At 40.8% G+C, this 25,838-nt stretch overlaps 2 protein-coding genes and 1 long non-coding RNA gene across 4 annotated transcripts in view; 2 read left to right on the top strand and 1 right to left on the bottom strand.

The window, feature by feature from the left end:
- Positions 1-419: 419 nt before the first annotated feature.
- On the bottom strand, positions 420-2,875 carry LOC101742875 (uncharacterized). The gene is made up of 2 exons (XM_004924298.5): positions 2,740-2,875; positions 420-1,276 (listed from the first exon to the last, which is right to left on the bottom strand). Exon 2 carries the CDS (start codon positions 1,266-1,268, stop codon positions 438-440), a length of 831 nt encoding a protein of 276 aa, XP_004924355.1. The 5' UTR covers positions 1,269-1,276; positions 2,740-2,875; the 3' UTR covers positions 420-437.
- A 33-nt stretch (positions 2,876-2,908) lies between these two features.
- Positions 2,909-5,167, top strand: LOC105841362 (uncharacterized). Its single transcript, XR_001139534.2, has 2 exons — positions 2,909-3,021; positions 4,126-5,167. It is a non-coding gene; the product is annotated as an uncharacterized LOC105841362 (long non-coding RNA).
- A 9,426-nt stretch (positions 5,168-14,593) lies between these two features.
- LOC101735734 (doublesex- and mab-3-related transcription factor A2) overlaps positions 14,594-25,838 on the top strand; it is a 34,687-nt gene continuing 23,442 nt past the window's right edge. The window contains exons 1-3 of one of the 2 annotated variants that reach the window (XM_021346771.3): positions 14,594-15,063; positions 18,937-19,104; positions 20,692-20,812. In XM_021346771.3, the coding sequence (XP_021202446.1) occupies positions 14,959-15,063; positions 18,937-19,104; positions 20,692-20,812 (394 nt within the window). In that variant the 5' untranslated portion in view covers positions 14,594-14,958. The remainder of the gene's footprint in view (positions 15,064-18,936; positions 19,105-20,691; positions 20,813-25,838) is intronic. The other variant, XM_004924332.5, reaches the window with a different exon arrangement.

Genomic DNA, 25,838 nt, shown 5'->3' with positions numbered 1-25,838 from the left:
AGACGTCCTACTACCAGTAAACACATAAAGTGGTATGAAAATGTATGTTTACATTGAACCATGCAACACCATGGCTTACTTGCCGATTATTATTTGGCTTAAAGGTATTTGGTCTAATATAGGTTTGTTGTGATTAGTTTAATGCATCATGTTTTATTCTTTAAGAGTATTAAAGCTTTAAAACAGTGAAACTAATCTATCAGTTTAATATCCTCATACTTATATATTGTGACCAACTTTTAAAACTAAACTGCTCCCAGATAACTCACGCAACAGCATCTAGCTAACACGGTACAGAAAATACATACAATAACAACGAAATTAAAATTACCAACTTTCTAATAAAACGCGGAAGAGATTTTTATTTCAAAAGTTGAGACGCTTCTGCTAATTTAGTTTTCAATTAAAAATACAGTAAACTCGCTTCAAAAATTTTATCATTCTATATTATCAGAATTTACATCGACTTTCTGTCTAACAAAGTTCTTCTTGATATACACATCGGGATGCAAGACATCTCGTCTCGGTCCTTGTTCCAGAACATTATCCTCGACCATTCCTGCATGAATGATCTTCCCTCTCAATCTATCGTCAAATACGTTGACGCTGGGCTCGCCGTGTTTCGAATAGTCTATTCGCCATATTGGCTGATCCCGGGAGTGGTACCCAGTCTTCCGGACGTTATTCCCGTCAGGAATTTCTACAGACATAGACAATTTCTCTTCAGAATGTCCGTATTCGTTTCTTCCATTGAACGCGTCCTTCTGTTTGACTTTGTGTGGATAAAATTTACGTATTTTTTTACGTCCATTTAAAGATACTTTTTTGCCTTTTTTCTTTTTCCTCTTCGCTTTAACCGGCGTCCAGTCGCTAGTGTGATGCTTGGGGCGGTCGCCGTCTTCTGTGGGCATGTTCGCGTCATCGTCAGTGTTAATAACCGGGAGCTGCGATAAATTATTTATATCTGTCCCTATAGTTTTGTCCATAGATCTTTTTTTGTACTTAATTTGCTGTATAGACTTCTGTATCAAATGTTTTAATGTTTCGTCCTTAGTAATGATGTCACACGGAATCGTCGGGAAGTTCTTGCACAAGACATTCTGCATGAGCGCGACCACGTTGTCGCGCGCTTCGTCGTGCGAAGAAAGATTCTCTTTATCTTGAAACTGTGAGACCATTTTGTGGATCAAGCCATTGTTCCGTAAGATGATGGCTCTGGACTGCATCGACATTATCGTCAATAACGTCAATTCGACGAACAGTTTCATTGCTGTTTCTGGAATTGAAGGATTCAATTTTATTACTTAGGTACTTAGCTGTAGGTATGCACGTATTTATATAGGTAATTAGGAGCTCAACATTTTATTAATAAATGTATTGGAATTAACATGTCGTCATGTTTTCGAATGGAAATACAATATTTGTATATACGTACCTAAGTAATTGTCAACACAATTGTAAACGCAAATAAATAACTGAGAAAAGATGAATTTTAGAGTCATTTTGGCCTAAAAGATCGAAGGCTCGCGTCTTACCGTGTTGGGTGGTTCGTTGTACCCATACAATTACCTAGGACTTAACCGCTATGAATAAGAAAAAAATGACTGTGCCTTAGTCATGAGCACTAGCGAACGTACCTACTGTTGGGCCGGGGCTGGTGCTTCCCTTAAAACCCTTTTTTTTAAATACATACACCTTACTAAAGGTCTTTGGTACAACACTGGGAAACTATGTGTCCGGCCCACGTTGATTCTCTTTCACTGGTTTAAGCTTACGGCTGGCCATGTTTTTTTTTATTGCGGTGGACGAGCTCACAGCCCACCTGGTGTTAAGTGGTTACTGGAGCCCATAGACATCTACAACGTAAATGCGCCACCCACCTTGAGATATAAGTTCTAAGGTCTCAGTATAGCTATAACGGCTGCCCCACCCTTCGCATTACTGCTTCATGGCAGAAATAGGCAGTGTGGTGATATCTACCCATGCGGACTCACAAGAGGTCCTATGTTCCATGGGGAATGCTCTGAGAAATTGTTTGAGATGATCCCTTCATCTCCTTTTTATCATCGCACCTCCCGCCATCGGAGCAGAGTTCATCCATACTACCTGGAGCCACTGCGTTCATCCACAGTGCGTTTCCAGAGGTCTTTTTTGCCATGTACCATCCGGCTACGGAATGAGCTCCCCTCCACGGTGTTTCCCGAGCGCTATGACATGTCCTTCTTCAAAAGAGGCTTGTGGAGAGTATTAAGCGGTAGGCAGCGGCTTGGCTCTGCTCCTGGCATTGCTGAAGTTCATGGGCGACGGTAACCACTCACCATCAGGTGGGCCGTATGCTCGTCTGCCTACAAGGGCTAATAAAAAAAGAAAAAAAAAAGAAACCACCAGTACCTTATATGTGTCGACTACATTTTTTATGTATTAAAGTTACGCTTCCCTGAGCATTTTAGGGAAACAAAGTAAGGATATAACAGTAAGTTTAATCAAATCCACCGGATTTGAAGACCCACTGCTATGTTTTCTGCTTCACGTCTCTGACGAAAACGTATGAGAAAGGGCTTCGGTACTGCAGGCTTATTAGAACCGATTGTAAATCTCGGAATATAAGCTAACATAGTTCATAACAACAGTGACGTCCCTGACTGATAATGGCAGCAAGATGGCGCACATGCTCGCTCAGTATTCACGGGCATTGAAAATTACAGAAGGCTTTGTAAAAATATAATGTTTGTTACTTACTGCAACCTCCCCGTTGGAGTCGTGATTAGTGCGGTCGGGTCGACGCGGATGCTGTGGTTTTGTTTGTATAAACACCGACCGTGTTTTACATCACTTCGTCCTGTTTGAAATTCATGTTTGTATAATAAGCTGCCCGATTACAATTGTGTTGTAAAACGCTGATTCTGTCACACATGATTATGGACCACAATTATACGGTGTTTCGTTAAGATTACGAGTTTGAGTGGCAGATGAAAACTTTGATTTATTGTTTAGAAATATTGATGAAGACGATTGTAAAATGTAAGTTAAATAAAAAACCGTACGTCCGTTTCACAAGAAATATGTATTTTAAATTTTCATAGCGCCATCTAGTGTTGTTGTTCTGAATTGCTTAACTGACGAAATTATTTTGTCAAACTATGTTCACTATTCGACGATAGATGGCAATACAGTACGATTTTAGCATCGGATATTCAATAGTAATATTCCAAAAAACATCACATTTGAAATTTAAAGTAGGTAATAATAGGATATCTTGGTGCTTTTAGGCTCTTCAAGCACTTTTCAAGAGTCTAACCCACAGACACAGCCCACTGAGTTTCTCGCCGGATCTTCTCAGTGGGTCACGTTTCCGATCCGGCGGTAGATTCTGCGAAGCACGGCTGTTGCTAGGGCCTGTGCTAGCAACACTCCAGTTTGAGCCCCGTGAGCTCACCTATTAGCCCGGTAACGCTGATATGGTCTCTCTAGACCATCAGCTTAGGTAGAAAAAACAAGCAGGTTTATTATTTTTATAACACGAAGTTAATGTCAGTGAAAATCGTTCATGACAATGTGAGGTTTTAGTGTGATCACGTCAGAAATCTCATCGGAGCGGTCAATAAAACACTGCGTATCTATAACTATATGTTTAGATATTCGCGTCAACGATCGCGGTGGATCGCTGCACGCTAACCACTAACTTATATAGCTTATTATTATAAGTACATATTATTACAAGTAAGCTAAGCGGGGCGGGGTATCATTCCCTTACAACAATTTAGCACTTTGCTTTTTTTTCTTACCTAAGCTGATAGCCTTGAGAAGCTATATCAGCGTAAACTTAACTAGTAGGTGAGCTTACGGGGCTCAAACCGGAGTGTTGCTAACACCGGTCCTAGCAAGAGCCGTGCTTCGCAGAATCTACCACCGGATCGGAAACGCGACCCACTGAGAAGATCCGACGAGAAACTCAGTGGGCTGTGTCTGTGGGTTAATTCACTCGTCGAGCCCTTCGTCGCAAGCGACGGGTTCGATGAGAACGATGACCTGTGCTTGAGGTACCTAGAAGCACCGTTAGTGGATCGGGAGGATTCGAAATGACGTGTTTTGGGCGATGTCGACTGCTTTCCATTCTGTCCGCAGGATCGGGAATGAGCACTTTGCATTACTGTGGCTTCATTACATATGGTAGAAGAGTTACTTAATGAATCCGTTGGGGAACAGTGAGGGCTGACAAATGTGTTACTCGCATAACCCCTCGATCAATCCTGTGGGAGCCGGGCCCCCGGCCGCGACACATCGCCGGCCGCCGCTCCATTACACACGACAAGTAAAAACGACTCTACGCGTTCTGCTGGTCAGCTCTACGTTGAGGTCGGCCTAGTGTGGACATCCCTCAAACTATTTTATATTTTATAAACTTTTTTTTATTGCTTATGTGGTTGGACGAGCACACAACCCACCTGGTGTTACGTGGTTACTGGAGCCCATAGACATCTACAACGCAAATGCGCCACCCACCTTGAGATATAAGTTTTAAGGTCTCAGTATAGTTACAACGCCTACCTTACCCTTCAAGCCAAAACACATTAGGTACTGCTTCACGGCAGAACTAGGCGGGGTGGTGGTACCTACGCGCGTGGACTTACAAGAGGTCCTACCACCAGTTGTTAATGTTACGTATTCTTATTAAAATACTTTATTTTACTATTTTCAGGTTTATTTATTTATTTAAACACACCAACAGCAATACACACAAAACATTCAAGCTTAAAATTAACAATATGGATAAAATTAAGTACGCCAGTAACAGGCATGTACAGTAACCCCTTATAACACACACTATGACATGTTACAGCAATTTTACAAAAAGCGGAAAAAATAGTTAAATTTAAATGTTAACAGTACAACATAAAAAAAAAAAAATTTAAAAAGAAAATAATAACAAGAGTAAACTACTTAACATTCTCTCATCAATTATAAACAAAGAAACTAGTTGGATTCTATTGAATACATAATATATAAGTAATGATATGGAGTAGGTATTTTAGAATGAATAAACAATAAAAGATATGATTGTGTTTTCTGTGATATAATGCAGAAAACAACATTTAAAGCCATGTCTTTTAAAATAAAATTAAAAAATTAAGCAGTAAACAGTATTAATAAACTATACCAAATTGAACTCTCTTTTTACTGAATGACAGACTTCACTCCATGACACTGAAGAAAAAGCCTTTTTAAAAACTAAAGAGTCCTAAATAACAAACATTTACTGAAGTTTTATAATGGTTAAATTAAATATGGCTTTGGATTTTAAGATATTTGATTCATACTTACTGTTTACGGGGGCTGTCGCTTCCCACTATTAAGATGAGATTCGTCACATCAACTTTCACTCTACCCCGATGCTATTAAGTTATTAAAATAATATCTTGATGTTACTGTAAGAGGTGTATCCACGTAAGCACGCGACCGCGCGGTCAGCGTTGCTTGATGTATGCCGACAAATGACACCGCCACTCACAACTAGCCCATAGCTTACACTCAGGCGGCACGTCTGCTTGGCATTGCCGTTATTTATTACACGTACAGTTTACTTGGGTTTTGTTTTGTGAAATATCCTATACGATATAGTACAGCGTGTGGTAGATTGATCCTCGTATAACGAATCGATGAGTGGTCTAACCCTGTCTAGAGACTATTAAATTTTAATCCATAGACACAGCCCGTTGAGTTTCTCGCCGGATCTTCTCAGTGGGTCACGTTTTCGATCCGGTGGTAGATTCTGCGAAGCACGGCTCTTGCTAGGGCCAGCGTGAGCAACACTCCGGTTTGAGCCCCGTGAGCTTGCCTACATGTTAGGGTGAAGCTGAAGTAGCCTCTCAAGGCTCTCAGCTTAGGTAGGAAAGAAAAGATACTCCTTTCAGATAACAGATAAACATGTGATTTATATGCGCAATCGAAACTAAGCCGTATTAACCTTGTATGGGTAGAGTCGTGGAAACACCGAGTGACACGTTTGAATCCCGCAGGAAATAACTTATCAGACACTATACATTAACAATAGACTAAAACTTATGTGATTTATCTCAGTAGGTAGGTATCCTGTTTATTTCTGTAGCGTAGTAGTGTCACGCGTTACAATTTTAAAGGTTAAGAGACAGTCATTATTGATACTCCGACCTCACGTTTCAAGAGTGGTGTGAGGTTTCCGTAACCGTTTTCCTATATTGAGGTCTTTAGTTAATTTCTATTATATCAATTGTTAAAGCACGTAGCGATCCTAGGATCGGTCGTATATAAATATCGACGCTTGAAAGACAAACGTGACTAAGCGACAAGGCGTGAACTTTACAGTAGACTAATTTAAAGTTGAAATACCTGAAAAGAATCTATTTTAACGAATCTAGCTGTAGTAGAATCTAGCTAGTAGCTGTAGGATTGAAATGATTTTAATAGACCTAGAAATATATATATTTTTTGCATCGAATATGGTTATTGCCTATCATTTAGGTATGTATAAAGCAGTTATTGTCGCTTAGTCACGTTTGCCTTTCAAGCGTCGATATGTAATATGCATTCTGAAGCATTCGATCGGTGAAGGATGGTGGACATCCGACCTTCTGTCGCTGGCGGCGGCGCGAGTTAATGAAGAGGTAACGCCCCGGGATGTTTTGTCCAATGCGGGAAAAGGAAACTGTATCACAGGGCGTCATTGGCGGAGGCGGGGCGGCTCGACAACACGCGACCGAAGAATCACTTGTTACTCTCATTGTTTCAATAAGTTTCGTGTCTCGCCACTACAAATATAACACGTAGGTATTTCATTGGGCAGAGGGCGGACAATCTCATGGTCCGCTTGATGTAAAGTGATTGTCACAGCCTCAGAGGAGACAAATATAATGGCGTCAATGACGAAGCTTCAAACTGGAGGTTTGTTATTATTATTATTAAATTAATTCATTTCAGATGTGGGAGGCTTAAATGACGAAAGGAAAGATCTTCCATCGAGCGGGTGTGGTTCCTCGGTAGACGCGACGGTACGAATGTTGTTGTTCGGAAATTGTATACCTAGGTATATGCAAGCTTATCTTGAAAAATGTCATCTCTCAAATATCTTGCGTTGTATGATGGCTACAGATAATAATCCATATTAATGTTAGCAGCAGTGATTTCTTAAAAAATATGTTAGTAAGGACACAGTAACAAAAGAAAACAACAAAATACATACCTACACACAATTGCAATAGTTGACCATTACGGGCAAATTTTGTAGACCTCTCTGGTTATTGGTTTTTTTTATTGCTTAGATGGATGGACGAGCTCACAGATTAGATACTAGAATAAGATAGAGATATAAAAAAAGACGAAAGAACTGTAAGCACTACAAAATCACAAAAAGTATTTTATTTAAAGCTGATGAGAAAATGCAATCGATGTCTCCACGTTTTGCCACAGCAATAATATTAAGTTATATTGACGAAATTAGGTTGGACTACGTAAACATGTGAGGTCTTGTTTAATACTCTAGTCATTAAATTAAATTTCCTAACTCAGCATACTTCAATCAGTTAACAACTGCTCAATTCATATCATAACCTGTGCCTATGCTAGCGCCATTCTGGAGGATTTTTGAACTGTTACTTAGTGCTGAAAGTGGGAAATTTTTTAAAGCTTCTCCCATATGAGGCGATTCTCCTTACCTCTACCCTCCATAGTTGCAACGAAGCAACAGTCTCGCGTGCACAGATAGCTCCATACATTAAGGTTCATCAGTGTAGTGTCACAACATTAACACGTCCTACCGGATCCCCCAGGTCTCTGGTGTAGGGAAGAGTGGGGGAATTGAGAACGGAGGGTAATTAGGAATAGCTAGATAAGTACTGCTTCCCCTACACTACGCCATCCCGATATTTTTCAACGCATGCTAGTTTACGTTTCAATACCTATGTTTATGACCTTTTTGTATTATTTTTGAACATTTGAAGCCTCTTGCTAGGGCTAGTGTTAGCAACACTCCCGGTTTGAGCCCCGTGAGCTCACCCACACGTCAAGGAGATACTCTCAAGGCTATCAGCATAGGTAAAAAAAAACTGTTCCTCTCTCGAAGGATCCTCTTCAGTGGATTGCTACTTTGATCCGGGGATAGGTGCAGCGAAGCACTAGGTACTCTTGTAGCAGATGTTAGCTGCTTCTCCCAGGGCGAGCCCGGTGAGCTCTCCTACCCGATGTCTACCCGGAGTAGTTCCCCAGGTCTGTCGGCGATTAGCTAAGCCAAGCTATTGCATATCATCGTTGTCAAACCAAAATCTGCTATGTGCAAAAACTCTATTTTGAATTAACGAGTAAAAACATTTTCTTATAAAAAATTATAAGAAGGTGATTTTTTAAGAACTAGGTAGGTATATTTAATGAAAGCTATAGATAAATATTAAAGCTATAGGTAGACACATAAGTTTTTTTTTATACGGTAGATATAGGGCTGTGAACTATACGAAAAGGTCAAAAAGTAAAAATTTCAAAAAATGCACATAGCAGATTTTGGTTTGACAACGACGCTATTGCGGTTATATTATATAACCACAGAATACCATAGAATACGGAATGAATATGTTAGAGGAAGTCTGAAAGTGGCACCTGTGACAGAGAAGCTGAGAAGTGCGCGTTTGGGATAGTATGGACATGTGATGAGACGACAATGAGGTTGATAAGAGAGATTTAACTATAAATGTGGAAGGCTTTAGAGGAAGAGGTAAGAATAATGAATGGATTGTGTGAAAGACGATATGTTTTTTATTTATTTATTTTTTATTGCCCTTGTAGACAGACGAGCATACAGCCCACCTGATGGTGAATGGTTACCGTCGCCCATGGACTTCAGCAATGCCAGCGGCAGAGTCAAGCCGCTGCCTACCGCTTAATATTCTCCACAAGCCTCGTTTGAAGAAGGACATGTCATAGCGCTCAGGAAACAAATGTGTGTAACAATATGTGTAAGAGAGGAGTGAGCAAAGAAATGATAGAGGAGTATGGAAGGAGAAAGCACGTTGCGCCGACCCCAAATGACTGGGAGAAGGGTAGGAGATTGATGACGATGATTATCTACCATAATGTCCTCGTACAAGTCCTGACGACACGGAGCCAATGTACCTATGTTGTAATGTGGGGAGGGCGTCCGTAAATGACTTAATAAGAATATCCGGGTTCCACCAGCGCGGCGCGGAGACGTTACCGGGCGCGGCTCATACTGTGTAGATCACATCGATTTGTTGTTACCGGTGCGACCCTCTGTGATGTGTGAGGTTGAGGTCACTGCGAAGAAGGACCCCTTTGTCATGGCGCCGCAATTCCAAGGAGTATCCCTGCAACCTTCCGAGAGTATCGGGATACTTGGGGTCGACATTTCGAGCGATGTCCAGTTTCGGAGTCATTTGGAAGGCAAAGTCAAGTTGGCGTCCAAAATGCTGGGAGTCCTCAACAGAGCGAAGCGGTACTTCACGCCTGGACAAAGACTTTTGCTTTATAAAGCACAAGTCCGGCCTCGCATGGAGTACTGCTCCCATCTCTGGGCTGGGGCTCCCAAATACCAGCTTCTTCCATTTGACTCCATACAGAGGAGGGCCGTTCGGATTGTCGATAATCCCATTCTCACGGATCGTTTGGAGCCTCTGGGTCTGCGGAGGGACTTCGGTTCCCTCTGTATTTTGTACCGTATGTTCCATGGGGAGTGCTCTGAGGAATTGTTCGAGATGATACCAGCATCTCATTTTTACCATCGCACCGCCCGCCACCGGAGTAGAGTTCATCCACACTACCTGGAGCCACTGCGATCATCCACAGTGCGTTTCCAGAGATCTTTTTTGCCACGTACCATCCGGCTATGGAATGAGCTCCCCTCCACGGTGTTTCCCGAGCGCTATGAAATGTCCTTCTTCAAACGAGGCTTGTGGAGAGTATTAAGGGGTAGGCAGCGGCTTGGCTCTGCCCCTGGCATTGCTGAAGTCCATGGGTGACGGTAACCACTCACCATCAGGTGGGCCGTATGCCCGTCTGCCTACAAAGGCAATAAAAAAAAAAAAAGGTCTTAAAGCGTCCTGGTGATATGATATGTCCCGGTGTGAATGAGGTTCAAAAAGCATGTCCAGCGGTAGGCGACGACTCAAGCGTGTCCATGACTTTGCTGATGTCCACGAGCGCCTTAAAGATACATGATCTAAATTTACTGGTGGTAGGACCTTTTGTGAGTCCGCACGGGTAGGTACCTACCACCACCCTGCTATTTTTGCCGTGAAGCAGTAATGCGTTTCGGTTTGAAGGGTGGGGCAGCCATTGTAACTATACTGAAACCTTGGAACTTATATCTCAAGGTGGGTGGCTTATTTACGTTATAGATGTCTATGGGCTCCAGTTAACACCAGGTGTGCTGTGAGCTCGTCCGTCCATCTAAGCAACAAAAAAAAACCACGAGATTTGTAAGTCAATCGAAGCACACTCACGCTATAATAACAACGCTGTAGCGTTTAAAATAATCTCTGCAATCCTTTATATTATCGAATTAAAGTAACTAGAGGTCCCGCAGTAGTCGAAATTCGACTATAATTATTGGAATTGTAAGTTTGTACACTATTATGATTGTATTTTATACTTCTATAATCACAAATTTCGCCAAGGCTACACTATAAAAAAATATTAATAAAGACAAACAATATTTAATCTATTCTCAATTTGACCACAGACGTCAAGAACAAAAGTTTGACAATAAATAGTGTGCATGCGTGTGTGCGTCAAATACATGGTATGTAGTGTGTGTAATGTTTTCTTTATTGATTTAATGTATCTTTTCTGCATTATTTTTAAAAAATATTAGCATTGTGCACTTCTTCTCTATATTCTCTATAAGTGTGGAAAATTTCATACTCCTCCGTCCGCGCAATTTTCGTAAAAAGGGATACAAAGTTTTTGCTTCACGTATTAATATATAGATAATATAAATCATATTCTCAATATAATTTAGAAACATTTCCTAAGCAATTTACGTTGTAAGTCCGTGTCGTTGGGGGCGCGGGGGTGGGCGGGGGACGCGCGGGGGAGGGGGCTGGTTCAGAACAGAACGATATTCAAATTGCGAACATTTCATTTTAACGCTTTGCGAAGACATTCTGCGCGCTCCCACGCCGCCGCCGCCGCCGCCGGCCCGACTAGGGCTGGGACGTCGATGTCGATAATTGGTCGATAATATATTTATTTCATTAATTTAATAAACTCTAAATTTTTTTAATTTTTTGTTGTTTCTTAGATGGGTGGACGAGCTCACAGCCCACCTGGTGTTAAGTGGTTACTGGAGCCTATAGACATCCACAACGTGAATGCGTCACCCACCTTGAGATATAAGTTCTAAGGTCTCAGTATAGTTATAACGGCTGTCCCGCCCTTCAAACCGAAACGCATTACTGCTTCATGGCAGAAATAGGCAGGGTGGTGGTACCTACCCGCGTGGACTCACAAGAGGTCCTACCACCAGTAAAAATAATTTTAAAGAATTTATTAAATTTATTTATTCAACAATTCCATACAAAGTCAAGCTAACAGTTTGCACTAAAACGCCTAACTCGTCAACACAAAAAACATTACAAAAATTATTAAGTTTTATTATTATGATAAAAATAACATTATTTTAGACAAAAGTATTCCCAACTATCGGCAAACACGTCAGCATCCTGGATTTCAGACAGAAATTCATTTAACAATGACTCTCTATACCGCCTTTGGTTGACTGGCAGAGAGTGCCTCAAGCATTAAGCTCGCCATTGTACCTAAGTGCAGAAAGCTGAATAAATATAGGTAAAAAAAACCTGGCTTTAATATAAAAATCCAGATCTCCAAAATGTCTCACATACGAATAAGCTGTTATGCAATTACGAACAAATATTCTCTGTCAAAATGAATACTTAAGAAAACTAACTTATAAGTATAACTAAGCTAGTTTTTTTTAAATTACAGAGTAATTCATTACATTCATCGCTAGAGACGAAATTTAACAAATATTATACATGTGAACGAAGATAGCATCAGAACTATAACTACTTCGTTGTCCAATTACATTTGTAATGTCATACTAATGTGAGTCGATTAATGTGCGTACCTACTGGCGATTTAAACGACACATACCTACAATAATGCACCTAATTATGTGGAGACACAGTACATATTTATTTAAACTTATTCCTTAAAACTAACGACATGAGAATCGATCTCCTAAAATATGAATACTGGTGGTAGTACATCTTGTGTGAGTGAGGTAGGTACCACCGCCCTGCCTATTTCAGCCGTGAAGCAGTAATGCGTTTCGGTTTGAAGAGTGGGACAGCCGTTGTAACTATACTGAGACCTTAGAACTTATATCTCAAGGTGGGTGGCGCATTTACGTTGTATATGTCTATGGGCTCCAGTAACCACTTAACACCAGGTGGGCTGTGAGCTCATCCACCTATCTAAGCAATAAAAAAAAAATCATTACCGGAAGCGAAGCCGCGTAAATTCTAGTGGATTACAATATGAGTGCAGTGGCGGTGCACGGACACTCTTGGGTCTGGTCCAGCTGCGTCCCTGGGTGGCTGGGTGGGTGCTACTATCGACAACGCTACTCCGGTCTCTATGCCCAAGTTGAGACGTTTACGAAATGTTCACATTTCGCGAGTTGATCGTTCCGCTGCGGAATTCTCATTTAAGGAGGCCCTCTCCCCTCCCGCCCCGCGTGCCCCCCTCCCCACCCCCCCTCTACACCTGTGCAAATTAACTTTACGTATTATCTATAGCTTTGAGTAAAGTTATTAAGTTCTGCACACGTGTATTGTGTCACTTTGCCAAGTATTTTTTTAAGTGGTCAACGGAGCCCGTGGACATCAACAACATAAATTTCATTATCTACTTTGAGACATTAGTTCTAAGTTTTAGTTTTATACTACGGCTGCTCCGCCCTTCAAAGCAAGACGCATTTATTATTAACTAAATGATTAAGATAATATTAATTTGATAGTTCATACAAAATGTACTTATTGCGAGCGATATTGTATGTTAAGATAAAATATTATAGTATCTTCGCCGTGTGTGACGCCCTTTACTGTTTCAGAGCAGAAATAGGCAGAGTGATGGTATCTATCACAACGCTGTAAGGGTTCGCTTCTGATGAAGTATAAGCTCTTCATCAGACAAGTGTAAGGAGCTGTTCGAGACGATCCCACCATCTCCTTTACACTCCACACTACCTTGAGTTATCCCCTGCGTAAATTCACACCCATCCCACCGGTGGGAATGTCCACACACGTGCATAGATACATGGATAGATTACGCGAATATAAATTAACAATCCAACTAACAGAGATCCTTATTTTTTAATTAAAAACATTACATTACATTAAGAACATTTTATTGGTGGTAGGACCTCTTGTGAGTCCGCGCGGGTAGGTACCACCACCCCGCCTATTTCTGCCGTGAAGCAGTAATGCGTTTCGGTTTGAAGGCTGGGGCAGCCGTTGTAACTATACTTGAGACCCTAGAACTTATATCTCAAGGTGGGTGGCGCACTTACATCGTAAATGTCTATGGGCTCCAGTAACCACTTAACATTAGGTGGGCTGTGAGCTCGTCCACCTATCTTGCAATAACAAAAAAAAAAATTATTTTACCGATCTATCACAATCGGGAACAATTTCCGATATTCGGTTATCGGTCTCAATAATTATCGACGTCACACCCCCCCTCCCCCATCCCGTCCCACGCCCCCTCCCGTCCCGCGCCCGCTTCTTCTCATTGTAATTTAAATCGAGTTCGGTTCGTTCTACGAGTAAATTCAAATATTTCAATTCGAACGCACCTCTCTCTGTGTACGATGTTCGAATTTCAATTTTAGAATCAAGATGGCGCCCTCTAAGAGCCGTCCAAAATATTTACAACGTTATTAAAAAAAATAGCATATTATGTAATTGATTCAAAAAAGCGTTTTTAATAACAACGAAAAATAAATAACTTTATTTACTACCAATTTCTTTAGTCAAGTTGATACGTTGAACAGCGAAACCGATTTTCATAGACATGCACACAGATGTGCAACAAGCGTACCTAATTGCAGAAGATGTTCCTTTACTCGGGTACGCTTATCGCGATTATAAATTTGTAAAACCCATTGTGATCAGTCGAACAAGCAAGAACAAACTAATAAGGACGTGAGCACACAACACACAGAACGAGCGTATTCAAATATGTCGCCTGCGCCACAAGAGGACAACGGCGACGCGACGTGGGCAGAGCTGTATCGACTCGATCTCATTATGGTACAATCATCGCACAATACAAACAAAAACCCAACTTTCGTATTGAAAACGAATCCACAAACGCTTACAACAAAACATAATTGTGTTTTTGTGCTTCATTCAATATAGCTTTTGTTCGCACAAAGAGAGCTTCTCAAAAAAGTCACCTTTATAAATTAAGTTTCAGCATCGGAACGGGCCAATGGCGGGCGGAGGCGGGGACGGGCGGCCGCGCCATTGGCGCTCTCGACGCTCGCATTTTACAACATTTTATATAACCTGCCGATACAACATATACAGTTAACAGTATAGTGCGAGCGGGACGGCACGAGGCGCAAGTGTGACACAGTGTGTCGTGTTCTCGCGCCGTCCCTGTCTGCCCCGCCGCCGCAACTGTTCCACAACTGTGGCGATGAAGCAACAGTGTTGGTTACAGCTCGGGCGTGCGTCGTCGCCGCGACACGACTGTAGCGAGCGAGCGAGGCCGCGCGAAACGACATTACATTCGAAATTCAAAAAAATAGCATTTCAATAATCATCCGCTCTTCAAAATAAGCAGTTTAATAATGTCGACGCTTGAATTGCTTTTTTCGGTTCATAGTTACAAGTTTTGAGATTTGTAATTTATTTATTAGAAGATCTCAAGTTATTGACTTTAATTATAATGGAAATGTCACTTCCGAACGGTGTAGACGTGTCTCAGTTGGTGCAGCATCCCGTGCTCGCCGCCCTGCCGCCCTTCTTCCTGAGAGCGTCCGAAAGATATCAGGTGAGGCAATTTTAATATTAATACCTGATACATCGAGTATCGACACATAAATAGCAAATCGAAATAATAATTAATTGTAACTTTTTCATTCTGTTGATACTGATCAGGATAATAGAGTGAAGTTATAAAAGTGCCGGTCCTAATTGTCAAGTTGATCTGTCGTCTTGAAGCCGATGAAAATGGCGTTCAAAGATTAGATACGTTACATACAAACAGACATAGGCATAAACCGATCTAAGTGCGTGTTAATATAAGACACTAAGTACCTACATATCTATAGCTATGGCTGACAATGTTTTGATAAAATAAAAACTAAACTACATGCCTGTGAACTACACGATCAGGCAATAAGACGAATGTAGGTTTAAGTCTTCTGAATTAGATTAGTCTTCAAAGCGAAGATGTACGTTCGAAGGTTGATCAATAATAGGTATCAATGACTGCCACTTGGTCTATGGATTTAGATCTATTTAAAGACTCTGTTCATGGATTTATTAATAAAAGGCGTGACTTTCAGTACTACGGCAGGTACTGCGTAGGTACCTTACTTAAAAGTATTGAGCATCGGAAGATAAGTAAATTCCAAATATTTGAGTCATAGAGCTTAAATATAATTGTATTTGAAGTCATAAGAACTACCTACTTTAGTTTTGATTTAGAATGTTTCTATTTATGATGGAGGTGTAGAGAAGTGTCGCTGCGGTTGAGAACAGTTGCGGACTCATAGAGACTGTCACCGCCACTCATATTGAAACTTGAGGTCGAATTCTGAATCGGGATCGGCTATCTATTCATATTATCATATTATTTATTATTTTTATTTTTATAAAGCTGAAGAGTTTGTTTGCTTGAACGCGCTAATCTCAGGAAGTACTGGTTCAATTTGAAAAATTCTTTCAGTGTTAGATAGCCCATTTATTGGCAATATAGGCTATATAACATCACGCTAAGATAAGAGCACCAATAAAGAATGTTTCAATATCGGGGTTCAATTAAACAGCTCCTTAGCGTTCTATAATTCAAAAATATTTTCTTTCTACCTAAATGAAGTGGGGGGTAATATTTAGCGTTATGCCAAAGTAACTATTCCACGCGGACGGAGCCGCGGGCAAAAGTTAGTCTATTCATATAGGTACACAGTTTTCACGGATTAAGAGGCGGACATAGGCAGGTCGGGTGTGTCTATCCGTGCACGCGCACAGATCTGTAGTATTTACTATTTCCTCTGTTGCCCGGGACAGTCTCAGATCATCGCGCTTGTTGCTGTTTCAAAAAAAATTCGATAGTTTTTTTTAGAACTCATAGAATATGACTGCCGTTACTTTGAGACGTGCGCTTGTAGTCTCAATGGTCTCAAATTTAAAATCATAGCTGCTTCGGAGAACTGTCCACTCTCCAGTGATAGCTTTAATCGCCTCAAGACATCCGTCCTGGTAGTCTTTGTGTGAGATTCTCGACGATCGAGAACACGATCGATGGATACAATTTTAAAGCGTTGACAGAACCAGCTATTCCCTTTCATCATCCAAATGTTATACAAGTAAATTACATACCCGATCCTGCAGACCGAATGGTAAACAGTCGGCGTCGCCCAAAACACGTCATTACGGATCCTCCCGATCCATTAACGGGGCTTTTAGGTACCACAAGCGCCGGTCACCGTCCTCATCGAACCCATCGCTCGCGACGAAGGGCTCGACGAGCGAATTAACCCATAGACACAGCCCACTGAGTTTCTCGCCGGATCTTCTCAGTGGATCGCGTTTCCGATCCGGTGGTAGATTCTGCGAAGCACTGCTCTTGCTAGGGTCAGTGTTAGCAACACTTCGGCTTGAGCCCTGTGAGCTCACCTACTAGTTAAGGTTACGCTGAAATAGCCTCTCAAGGCTATCAGCATAGGTAGGAAAAAAAATACACATATTTGGTAGGTACGTGTTATACTACACGTGATCTCACACCCCACCCTATCCATAGGTTGTTATGAAAGTGCAACAAAACTCCTGTGAGTTTGTGAAATCTATACATATAAATAAAATGGGACTGTCTTTTTGTAATATTAAAATAACCGCTTTTTACTGCATACATATGAATATACGGTACATACACCGAAATAACATTTTTTACAATTTTTGTCTGTCTGTCTGTTTGTTCCGGCTAATCTCCGGAACGGCTTGACCGATTTTGACGGGACTTTCACTGACAGGTTGCTGATGATATCAGAAGTAACTTAGGCTACTTTTTTTAGACTAGATTCGCCTCGCGGCGTCACCCGCGGTACGACAATAACCGCGGGTGACATCGCGGGACTCGGCTATCGATAATAAAATTTAATGTTTCCGAAGCGAAGCGAGAGCGGGTCGCTAAAAAATAAAGAATATCAAATAACATTTCCGTTCAGAAAAACGCAACTCTGTTACAATAACTGCTATTTATGTTAATGGCTGCTATTGTTAAATGCTTAAATAGCATGTTATTTGTTAACGCCCCGGCCATCGCTACGTCGTTGTTACGTGTTAAGTCTGATTTAAAATTTATGATTTGTTGGTGATATTATAATTATAGTCTAACGTATAGTTACAGGGGACAGTAATAATACAAGTAGCGGATCTAGGAAATGTATAATTATAGGTGCCGCGAAATAAGGAAGGAAACTTGGAGTGCGCATTAGCGAATTAGGTTTCCGAAGGATAATTTTAGTATAACCACTGTGGATTTTCGATAATTAGAATTTCAGAGAAATTCAAAATTAACAAAATCTTTAATACGTATCAATTAAAGTCAAGTCGGAAGTTGGCGGTTATTTGCATGAGTCTACCAGGCTCTCCACAGACCGGGAGAAGTGGCGATTGCTGGTGAGGTACATAACAACTGCGCAAAGCAATGATTTTTACTGGTGGTGGGGCCTATTTCTGCCGTGAAGCAGTAATGCGTTTCGGTTTGAAGGATGTGGTAGCCGTTGTGACAATTTTGAGACCTTAGAACTTATATCTCAAGGTGGGTGGCGCATTTACGTTGTAGATGTCTATGGGCTCCAGTAACCACTTAACACGAGGTGGGCTGTGAGCTCGTCCTCTCCGATTTTTCTCCAGCTCCAAATTTCAAAGGCGTCTATTCGGTCTCTGACGGCCTTCTTGAGTATCCAGGTCTCCGCTTCATAACTGAATATGGAGAAAACTAGCGAACTCGCAATTTGGTTTTAGTTTTTCACGTGATGTTAACTAAGCTAATAGCTGTTAGCTAATAAGCTGTATAAATAAGAATATCGACGCTTGGAAGGCAAACGTGACTAAGCGACAATGCGTGAACTTTACAGTAGACTAATTTAAAGTTGAAATACCTGAACACAAAATCTATTTTAACGAATCTAGCTGTAGGATTGAAATGATTGTAATAGACCTAGAAATATTATAATATATTTTTTTTGCGAATCGAATATGGTTATTGCCTATCATTTATGTACAAAGCAGTTATTGTCGCTTAGTCACGTTTGCCTTTCAAGGATCGATATTGTTAAAAGTCGATGATGATGGATCGTGTCGCAACAGCAACGCGTAGCATATGTAGAACTCCACTTCCAACAGTCAGGAAATAATACACAGATTGCAGTAGTTTACTCAATTCTGTATTACTTTATTTCTAACTAAACTTTTACAATCTTTAGACATCTGCTCACTACCCTATACACTGATTTCTGTCCCGTTTTTTCAGACTACCGCCTTTTTTATTATATCACGTCCCCACTACTGTAATTGCTCCGAAAATTGTCTTAGCATTAACAAATTTAATTATTTTACAACAAACCTAACACATAGCAGTACCTACCACCCCCACCGTTGCACCAAATTAATAACCACGATATGTTTGGTTTGCTAGCGGACCCCGAAGTGCGCTCGGTGCCGGAACCACGGCGTGGTCTCTGCACTGAAGGGGCACAAGCGGTACTGCCGGTGGCGCGACTGCGTGTGCGCCAAGTGCACACTTATAGCCGAGCGACAGCGCGTCATGGCCGCACAGGTGAGGATGCAACGTGCTCTAACAAATGTGTGTACTTCATATACCTACCTAAGCTAACCTGTAGCGCCAGATAACTGGTCTTATTGTGCTTTTATTTTGTTTATTGCTTAAATGGATGGACGAGCTCACAGTCCTGGGGTTTAGTGGTTGCTAGAGCCCATAGACATCTACAACGTAAATCCGCCACCCACCTTGAGATATGAGTTCCAAGGTCTCAGTATAGTTACAACGGCTGCCCCACCCTTCAAACCAAAACGCATTGCTGCTTTACGGCAGAAATAGACGGGGTGGTGGTACCTACCCGCGCGGACTCATTAATTATAATTTTGCGGGTTTGATTTTTATTACACGAGGTTATTCCTTCACCGTGGAAGTCAATCGTGAACAATTGTTGAGTACGTATTTCATTAGAAAAATTGGTACCCGCCTGGGATTCGAACACCGGTGCATCGCTCAACACGAATGCACCGGACGTCTTATCCCTTAGGCCACGACGACTTCAAGACTTCTGCCCTACGAATTGTGTGTGTGCGGGACGTGTTATCGATAACACTGTACTGAACTGAAATAGTAGACCGCTATTACAATACTAATATCAATCGCCAACCCTAAAGATATACATTCCAAATGAATATCCCAACAAAGATATCGCAACTAAAAATCTATTCTAAAATGCGTTAAGCATTTTGCACGCAATGTATCAATGGCCATTTTGGGGGTTTATAGTCCCGAGGGAGCACGGTCGACCACCGTCAGCTCATGTTACGTGAAACCAATAGTTTCTTCAGGCCAGTAGGTCATTCTCGTTTTGGCGCAAGGAATAATTACTCTGTGTGTAGCCTGCCATGCTCACGATCCACCTTTTGTTGAGTGGTTACCGAAGCCCGTAGACATATCCAACGAAAATGCCGTCACCCAACACGAGACATGAGTTCTAAGGTCACAGTTTTACGGTACAACGGCTGCCCCGCTCTTTAAGCCGAAAAACATTGCGGCTTCATAGCAGAAATAGCTGGTGTGGTAGTAGCTATCCGTGTGGACTCACACCTTATCACCAATCTTCTTCGTCGCTTTCTTCATTACTGAAGGTCGTGTCCCTGAAACTTGACCGTGGCCTCTCGTGAGCTGTTTCCATCTCGTCCGGTCCTCGGCTTCTCGAAGGGCGGTTGCTACCGGTAGACCAGTTAGGGCGGCTATTTGATCACACCAACGGCTTGGTGATCGGCCGCGGCAGAATGCGACATCTATATATATATATATATATATATAAATGAATTGCTGTTCGTTAGTCTCGCTAAAACTCGATAACGGCTGGACCGATTTGGCTAATTTTGGTCTTGAATTATTTGAGGAAGTCCAGAGAAGGTTTAAAAGGTAGATAAATATGAAAATGCTCGGAATTAAATAAAAATAACAATTTTGTTTTCCCTTTAATGTGTCCCCCGTCGGACGGATTCCTTTTGTTTGTTTTAAGTTTATTTTATACAAAAGTTTAGGTCTTTTATTTATCGATTGAGGCACTACGAAGTCTGCCGGGTCAGTTAGTAAAATATAAAAATAAGTATAGGGAGCCTGCCTTGCACGTAAAATACCAGGAAGATCATTTGTCCGAAGGTTGCTCTGCGTCGCCAGCAAGCCCAAGAGGAGAACGAAGCCCGGGAGTTGAACCTACTATACGCGGGGCAGCCGTCCAGCGCGCCGCACCACTACGCCGATATGCCCGACGGATCACCAGGTTTGTGCTATTAATAATTAATTCACTGCAAAAATCTTAAATGCTCAAATGAATTATCACAATTGATTTTTACTAAAATGTTGGATATTATAGATACTGTTCTAACTTCTAAGGTAATATATATATCTATACTAATATTATAAAGCTGAAGAGTTTGTTTTCTTAAACGCGCTAATCTCAGGAACAACTGGTCCGATTTGAAAAATTCTTTCAATGTTAGATAGCCCATTTATTGAGGAAGGCTATAGGCTATATAACATCACGATAAGACCAATACAAGTGGAGCACCAATAAAGAATATTTCAAAATAGGGGCTTAAATAGCTCCTTAACATTCTATAATTTAAAAATATTATCACTTTCTACGTAAATGAAGTGGGGGGTAATATTTAGCGTTATGCCAAAGTAACTATTCCACGCGGACGGAGTCGCGGACAAAAGCTAGTTGCTTAAATATACTTACTGGTGGTAGGACCTCTTGTGAGTCCGCGCGCGTAGGTACCACCGCCCTGCCTATTTCTGTCGTGAAGCAGTAATGCGTTTCGGTTTGAAGGGTGGGGCAGCCGTTGTAACTATACTGAGACCTTAGAACTTATATCTCAAGGTGGTGGCGCATTTACGTTGTAACCACTTAACATCAGGTGGGCTGTGAGCTCGTCCACCCATCTAAGCAATAAAAAATAAAAAATAATTTTTTTTTCGAAATTAGTCTTGATACTGTTCTAAGGTAATATACATCGGATATATTTTAAAAAGTTAGGTCTACGCTCAAACGACTATCTTGAACTATTTAAATACCTACCGAATGCTAAGTTGGTGCTATCAGCGCGCAGGGCTGTAGGATCTCTCCAAGCGGCCCTATAACACGCACTAGCCCATCGTCAAAACATTAAAATACTACTATCATATTATCGTAAATCTAATAAATAGGTAGGTAGGTACGCGCGTTATAACACTTAGATTTACGTTCCTCAAAACATTTTAAGTCAAATAACACATCCGAGAGTTTGTCTATAGGTCTCTATACTAATATATAAATCTACAGTCGTTTTTACGGATGTTCCGTTATAACTACTGAACCATGCATCCGATTGACTTGAAACTTGGTATCCATGTAGAAAATACATGTACTTAATGGATAGGCTAATATTTATATGAGCGTTGGACTCTCTACACCAGTTGCGGGGGCGTTAATGATGAGAATCTTTGTGGGGATGAGAAATAATAATGTTAATTTTAAATGCCCAGCGACGCGGACGGGTACAGCTAGTCGTTACTAAAATTACTTAACTCACATATTATTTATGGAAGTGATCAATCGAACGAATTAAAACCGCTGATTTTGTCTGTCTGTCACTCAGATCTTATTTAACCTTCGAAACAATTGCAAAACGTTGTGATATTTTATTCTGACACTCGCAAAGATAGCTTGTGTCTGTATCTCTCTCGCATTGTTTGTTAGCAATTGTTTTTATTTTTATTGCCCGTGTAGTCAGACTACTGAAACGTGAAACTACTGAACCGATTTGAAAAATTCTTTCACTGTTTGGATGCTACACTATTCCCGAGCGACACAGGTCGTTCAGGATCGTTACTAAAACTTCAATAATGTAAACCAAGATGTAAAAAAATTACCTAAAATATTCTTTACATCGCGTGCCCTGCGAAAACTATTTATGATAGAATAGAATAATGTACTACGACTTTGTAGAACACATTATTATTTACAAAAAGTGTCGCGACAGCATATGTCTAACTATTATAGTTATGCCGCAATAAGTGTTCTTTAATTTAAAAAAATAAATCAACGTCATATATCGTTGAAATTTTTGTTAAAGACCCGAGCGGAGCCGGAGCGGGCCGCAAGTAGATCATAAAGGTACAAAGTATACGCGTACGAGTCTAAGGCGAATTAGGGCGATATAGTTTATTTTATTTTCTTAGCCATTTAGGCGGACGGCCCACCTGATGGTGAATGGCTACCATCGCTCATGAACGGCTGCTTACCGATGATATAATAAAATATCTATTGTAGTAAGCTTCGAAAGTGCACGCGCCACATCAAATTGAGGCTTGCTTAATGACCCGTTTGTCAATGTGTTCAATTACTACCTGTTCATAGATTTAAGAAAACTGTCAAGGAACGTTTGTGCAACAAGGCATATTATAAAGTTAAGGATTATTTACTAGATGGCACTACGTGGGAATGAGGCCTTCGCTCCTGGCCTTTTCATTTTTCATTTTTATTTTTTTAATTGTATTTTTTTACTTTTTTTTTCGTTTATTGTAAATATTTTTACTTATTTAAAAAAAAAAAGTAAATGTTTGAGAAAAAACAAAAACAAAAAAAAAGCCCGCTGCGTTCGTTTCGCCGGTTCTTCTCAGGGCTGTGGTTTTTTTGGGAACCGGTGGTAGAGTTAACAATGTTATTTATATTTTGACATTCAACAAGTGTGTTATACTGACATCTAAGTTGAAATAAATGATTTTGAATTTGAATTTGAATTTGAATGAACCGTAATCTAAACTCGATACACAAACAAACCGTGTTGGCCCAGCCATAGCTTCTATTGGGTTTATTTGTCGCAGTGGCGCGGTCTCGCGGCGGGCGCGATAACTCTTTCTCGTTTTTTTTTCCTGCCTTTTCAACTGGCCCCGTTGTTCGTCAGCGACGCGGAGTGGCAACACTTAACACTGGCGGCTACTCCGCCGGCTAATTGGCCCGCGATTGCTCTGTTGTCGCCAAGATTAAATCGCGCGCTAAACCAGCGGCTCTCAACCGCAGTGTCGCGACACGATGCTTCGTCGCCCCTGTAGAGAGATTTAATAAATACGATATTTTTATCTAGGGTGATCTGAGGAATTGCATCTCTAGGATACAACTGTTCACTACATGTTAACTATGATTAATAGATGGATTGATATATACTTTAATAAATGTACCTAAACTGGCTTACCTTTTTTTATTGCCCTTGTAGGCAGACGAGCATACGGCCCATCTGATGGTAAGTGATTACCGTCGCCCATGGACTTCAGTAATGCCAGGAGCAGAGCCAAGCCGCTGCCTACCGTTAAAGTCCGTTAAACCATTACCTTCAGTTTAACTTACCAAAATTTAGTACGCAAGTATGTAGGAATGTCGCGAACTTGTAAAAAGTATTTAAAGGCGTCGTTGGGTTAAAAAGGTTGAGAGCCGCTGTCCTAAATGTACAGCTATGAAAAATAAAGCATGAGTCTTAACGGTAGTTTAATGAAATAATTTAACATAAAGTTAACATGGAGTAACTTAAATTTGATTAGGTTTAGTTAGAAAACTTTTCCTGATACAGTAATATTGACTGTGTAGTATTATTTGAAATAATCTCGGATCTTCATTTTACGTACGTCTGGGTAGGACGATGTCATTGATAATTTTTCCCACACATCGCATCAGACTCTGGAATAAGCTTCCATCCAGGCTGTTTCCTGAGCGCCATCACACGACCTTGTTTGAATGAGGCTTGTAGAATGTCGATTGTGCCCGTGACATTGGCTGACCGTCAGAGACAGTAGATCGCCATATGTTGGTTTAGCCTCGAAAGCTTAACACAACTCGTTTTTTACCAAACAAACAACATATTCCCTTCCCTGTTGGTCTTCTGGGTTAATGACGTGATAATTCTGAATTCAATTATATTAAGATACTCCAAAGAGCGAAGCATTTTTTTAAATTGACGACACTGTCTCATTCTTCGAACTGCGAACTGACGCGACGAAGTGGTGTGGGTTGTTTTGTTTTGTCAATTTCATGTTCCTTCAGGTTTATTGGCTTATTTTATCAACTGTGAACGTGCAAAATTTTCGGAAAACAAAACAAAGCCACATGGCGTTGTTTCACGGGATCTTCCGAAAAATCTGAGTAAACAACCACCATTTACTAATAAGACTTTATATCATTTCAATTGATTATAGTCTCTAATTAAAATCAACTTCATTTCATTTCGTTCCACATTTCTTTAAAGGATTTTATGATCTGGTACCTAACTAAGACCTTTAGGTCATGTCTTATTTTAATTTATATTCATAATTTTATGAAAAATTATAATATGAAATGAAATGAAGATGACTAATTTGAGACATTAATCAATTGGGATGAAATTAAATGAAATGAGGTGAGATGATATGGGATGAAATATAATCTTAGTAAAATGGTGGTGATTTACTGAGATTTTTTCAGTGAACTTTTTGGAGGATCCCGAGAAGTTACATCCAGCGGTTTTGTTTCATTTTCCCACATTTGTGCACTTTCACAGATATTAAACAGTTAATAAACCACTGTTATTACACATTTAAACCTGAAGAAACACTAAATAGACATAATAAAATAAATCACACAACTTCACTCCTTCCGCGTTCCCGCCAAAAAGTCCTATTCGTTCCACAAAATTCTTCATAAAACAGAATATACAAAAGATTAGGCTGTATGACGTGACCTTTCGCCTTTCCAATTGGAAAAATGAACTACTACTACCTACTGTAATGTTGACATTGACATTTCATAGTTACTTGACGCGAAATCATTGAAATAATCGCGAGGATCATGTATATGACCGTCTCTACGACCCGTAAAGGCGTCATATTGAATTGTCCTTTAAGTTTAATTGCGTCTTTTCCGCACGCGGCAAGCAGAGCCATTGGGCCGCGCGCTCGTGTCACTTACCATCCAATAAAGAGTCGCCGTACAAAGCGCCCCGCAAGGCCCGGCCAACAGTAATATAAAGTAATAATGGAGTGTTACTGCACTCTGTATGTGCGGGATCGCATTCCGTCGCGCGGGGTGACGCCGCCTATAGCTGGGGCAAGGTTGCGGACCGAGACATAAGCGTCAGCGAGTTATCTAACCTTCACAGAAAGCATTCGCTTTTCAATATTTCAGACTCTTAGTTACGATTAACAGTATCGAATCATTACTGAGGGTTCCTTTATACAAACTAGTGGTCGCCCGGTAGTCGAAATTCGACTATAATCAATTGAAATTATAAGATTGT

The sequence above is a fragment of the Bombyx mori genome, chromosome 28, assembly GCF_030269925.1.
Source record: "Bombyx mori chromosome 28, ASM3026992v2".
Taxonomy (NCBI): domain Eukaryota; kingdom Metazoa; phylum Arthropoda; class Insecta; order Lepidoptera; family Bombycidae; genus Bombyx; species Bombyx mori.
Note: the sequence above shows the minus strand (reverse complement) of the source record. Positions and strands in the feature narration are given on the sequence as shown.

Bases quoted from the DNA above. Each gene is read 5' to 3' on its own strand.
- LOC101742875 (XM_004924298.5), bottom strand. From the start codon at position 1,268: ATGAAACTGTTCGTCGAATTGACGTTATTGACGATAATGTCGATGCAG.